Source organism: Cyphomyrmex costatus, unplaced genomic scaffold, assembly GCF_001594065.2.
Source record: "Cyphomyrmex costatus isolate MS0001 unplaced genomic scaffold, Ccosl1.0 scaffold606, whole genome shotgun sequence".
Classification (NCBI taxonomy): Eukaryota; Metazoa; Arthropoda; class Insecta; order Hymenoptera; family Formicidae; genus Cyphomyrmex; species Cyphomyrmex costatus.
Window position 1 is genome coordinate 132,042 of NW_017280163.1, and position 4,726 is coordinate 136,767.

The window sequence follows — 4,726 nt, forward strand, 5'->3', positions numbered from 1 at the left end:
ATACTGTAAGAAAGGATTGTTCTGATAATCAATTTCGTAATAACATTATACCAAAAAAATTTATTACGTTTATTAACATCATATTTGATTATACGTATGTAATACTAACTCGAACATGTACTTGTATATATTCATTTCCATTTCATTATTTTTCAATAATAAAATGTATTACGTTAAAATAGTTTGGTATAAGAATTTTAAAATTAATATTGATATCTTATGGTTTCGACATTTTTTGTTTATTTTTACATAAATAAACAATTTTTAAATCATTTCTCTCTCTCTTTCTCTCTCTCTCTCTCATTGAACTGTTCACACATATTTCATTGTTATTTTACACAAGATCTACCCAGCCACAACAAAATATTTATAAAAAATTTAGAAAAATATTTTTTAAGATTTATATTTTTAATATTATCTATATACTTTTGTAATCTCAAATTGCACAGATTATAAACATTTATTACAAAAATTATTAAATATTTATTGTATTTGTTATAGTAAATCCTACGATTATATTATACTTAATAAGGCACTATAATTTAAGTAAAAAATATTTATTAAAAATATTTATTAAAAATATTTATCAATTTCATCATAAACATTATATAATACATCTAATTTACATTTTAATAACGTCCTTAAATAAAGCTTATATAAAATAAATATAAAATGTTTATATAGTCTTTTAAAAAATGTGTTATCACACATAAATAATCATGAATTTATTCTGTATGTCATGGTAATTCTTTTACGTGAATTGTTTTTTATTTAACATAAATATTTTCATCGAATATAATGAAAGCATACTTGTTTCAGATATACAGTTCAGTTTTGGCCTTCCTGTTAATTTTATTATAGATATATGATCCAGACCTTGTATTGTCTTTAATACATGACATATAAACGTTTTGATTATGAATATCAATATATTCAATTAAAATCTCTATCACGGGCTGTCACTAACATAAGTAATTAATTCATGTACATTTTTATTGATATAAAGCCTTGATTATTTAAACAATAATAAAAGTCTTTGTATCAATAAAAATGTATATGAATTAATTACTTATGTTAGTGATAGCCCGTGATAGAGATTTTAATTGAATCAACAACATTTTTTTCTCAGTGTATAGTTGAATGCGTTTTGATTAACCCTTCATGTAGACACTTAAAAAAATTACAGTTTATTCATAACTTTATTCATCAAGCAAATGGAATAATGGCGTTGTAGCGAAAAATTTAACTTTAATTTTGAAAAAAATTGTAACAAGTTAACTTCAGAAAATGTGTTTTTTTTTTACTTAAAATTATAACTTTTTAAATTTATTAAATTTTTAATTTTTGGTTCACGAATTTCACGATTATAAACTAAAATAAATAATGAGCATATACCTCTATATATACTGGATCTTTTTTGTGAGAAATTGTCTTTAATATAATTCAATTAAATTAAATTAACGTTTTTCGGTCCTGAATGTGACCATATTCATTAATTTATTCTAATAAACTACGAAGAATATCACTTGATTTTTGGCGTTTCGTCCCGGCTTCCACTACTGGTGTACTGGGCTCATCAGTAAGGCATTGTAGTGGAAGCCTACCTTATACGCCTGAGATAGTTGTTTGATCGAGATTCTATCTAAAGAGATATACGCGTATTAAAGCACTTACGAGAATTTTGCGAATACCGATAGACCTCTGATGGCGGGTCGACGTAATGATATTCTTCGTAATATTTATAATATATGTATTTCCCCTCCCCCGTCTTGCGCACCGAACAATGGTCGGTCTTGAAACGCAACTCTATCTGAAATTCACGATTATACTTTTGAGATTTACATTACGCTAGATTCATTTTGACTCGTAATGAGCATAAAGGGTTAAACTATATAAATATGGTAGCATTTTAGGGTAAAATAAACTTAATGGAGGAAATTTACTTAATATTAGTGTAAAGATGTGTGCCTAAGCAATTTAAAAAACCCATTAACTAGACAAATTTTCATAATTCATCTGTTACGATAAAAGTTCTTGTATAAACAAAACGTGAATACTAAATCTAATTAACAAAATTTTTTAATTATTTTACTTATATAACAATTGAAAAGCTAGCAAAATACAAAATTTATTTCGAACACTGGTTTCGCTGAGAACAATACCTACATTTATGATTTATTTTACTTTAGTAAACCATCATGTCTATACTAGTTAAAGCAGTTAGAAGTATACGTTCGGTAGTACACGGTCCATCTGTAAACATAACAAATTATACTTTAAAGTACCTTAAATATTATTTTACTATAATAGTATTTTATAATAAAAATTTATAAAAAAAGGAATATGCAAGAAAATATATGAATAATGAAATAATTATGTAAAATAACAAATTTCAGTTATTTTAAAATAAAATTCAAATGTATATGATCCGATTTTGAGTAATATACATATACTATGAATCATCATTAATATGATTAGAATGTTATTCATATAATAATTCTAAAAATTGACCTAAAAGAAATGAGATCGTAAAATCAGATAACTCTTTTTCTTAAAAATTGTGTCTTCTTTAATTTGGTTTTAAAAAGAAACAATGGGAGAAAAAATGGGTTTATAAGAGTGATAGTTCAAAGCTTCCCTACTTTAGTAAAAGAAAAAATAAATTTAAAAATACAAAGTAAATTTTTTGAAGTCGATACAATTTCGTTACTTTAAAAAAATTTCCATTTTCTGTATGAATTTATTGTACCGTGGAAAAAGTTTTGGTAAATGTTTCGCTTTACACAGTCAGCCTCAAATGACTTCCGAGTGACCTTGACCTTGATCTTGACCCTCAAGAAGGTCAAGGTTATTGACCCGTCGCTCGTTATTTGTTGAAAAGTTATTAACCAAAAAAGATTTAAAAATAACGTACTATTTCTGCTATACATATGCGATATTAAGTACTATTCGGCACCCCCTTCCCCTATCTAGATGTGTTAAACCTTTTACGCGAAGCAATTCTCATACCCCTCCCCCCTATGCACGGACATACGACTTCCATGGTAAATATCTAAAAAATGGAAAGCATCTACTTTGTTTGTAAAGTACTAAATGTTGCGAAGTGTATGCGTGGATGCAGTGGGTTCCGCCCCCCCCCCCCTGCGGGAGGGCTCCACGACTTAAAAATAACCTAGCCCAACCCATTCAGTGGTGTGAGATAGCTCTCGTTTCGCGTAGAAAGTCGAAACCTACGTGCAATAGTACAATCGTGGAAGTGTTTTCGCATAAAAAGTCAGCCTGTACTGTTGCACGTGGGTTTCGACTTTCTACGCGAAACGAGAACTATCTCATACCACTGAATGGGTTAAGTTATTTTTAACAGTCGTGGAGCCCCCCCATTGCATCAACGCATATACACTTCGCAACATTCAGTTCTTTTCGAACAAAGTAGGTGTTTCCTATCTAGATAGGGGAAGGGGGTATAGAATAGTACTTAATATCGTATATGTATAGCAGAAATAGTACATTATTTTTAAATCTTTTTGGTTAATAACTTTTCAACGTTCATGTTAGTGAATAAAATGGATGAAGATTAACAGAAGCTTTCATAACTTAGCAGTTTACGACTATCCACGTAAATATTACGCAGAATACACGCAAAAATAGTACGTTATTTTTAAATCTTTTTTGGTTAATAACCTTTCAACGAATGGCGAGCGACGGGAATGATCAATGACCTTGATCTTCTTGAGGCTCAAGGTCAAGGTCACTTGGAAGTCATTTGAGGTTGACTGTGTAAAGCGAAACATTTACCAAAGTTTTTTTTACATGTTGTGTGTACATCACAGCGTGTCCACTTTTTGAGAACCGACTATGACCAATTCAAAAATAAATATCTTTTTTGTTACAGTGTGCGTAAAGTGTGATTTTTTCGATTTTCGAGGGCACTTTTCGCACACTGCAACAAAAAAATATTGTTCGGCACATGGGCGTAAATGTTTTTTCCAACGAATGTGCATGTGACCCTCGCCTTCGGCTCGGGACGCAACGCGCACATTTGCAGAAAAAACTTTTACGCCCTTGTATTGAAAAGTACTATTTTTTTACTTAAGGAACATTTGTGTTGGAACGTTACTCGAATGCCTATCGTTTTATTCTTGTTGTTTACTTAATGTTGAACAAATCTAAGGTCACACTAGGACGTTTGGATAAAGTTTTTGAACGCGGTCCTAAGTGGTCCTTTGGGACTTTGAAATACCTTCTCTAATCTTCGGACTTTGCTCCAAACGACGTCCATCTCTTTCCGAAATTGAAGATCTATCTATAAGTTTAATTATTCAATATTGACTGGGAAGTAATATTGACACTATTAGTAACAGATGATTCGTAAAAATAGTCATGCCGTGATACTAACAAGAGTAGGATAATTTTTTTCTCGATACAACAAATATATGGGAAAATGGCGTTCTTATAGAAAAATAAGGTAATTATGCATTATAACGGACCACCCTCCGATGACCTTGACCTTGACATATGTTGTCAAGGTCATGACCTTGAGTAACCTCCAACAAGTTTTAGCCGTCGCTCGCCCTTCGTTAAAAAGTTATGATCAAAAAAAGTTTGAAAAATTACGTTTTATTTCTGCTATATATGTATAATATCAAGTACTATTCTACACCTTTCCCTGTTTAGAAACGTTAAACGCGTTTCCACGCGAAGTAATCTTCACCCCCCCCCCCCCCCC

General features: G+C 30.3%; 1 protein-coding gene across 1 annotated transcript in view; it reads right to left on the minus strand.

The window, feature by feature from the left end:
- Positions 1-2,185: 2,185 nt before the first annotated feature.
- Positions 2,186-4,726, minus strand: part of LOC108779643 (xanthine dehydrogenase 2-like) — a 13,527-nt gene continuing 10,986 nt past the window's right edge. The window contains exon 16 of the mRNA XM_018547102.1: positions 2,186-2,253. Coding sequence (XP_018402604.1) covers positions 2,186-2,253 — 68 coding nt within the window. The remainder of the gene's footprint in view (positions 2,254-4,726) is intronic.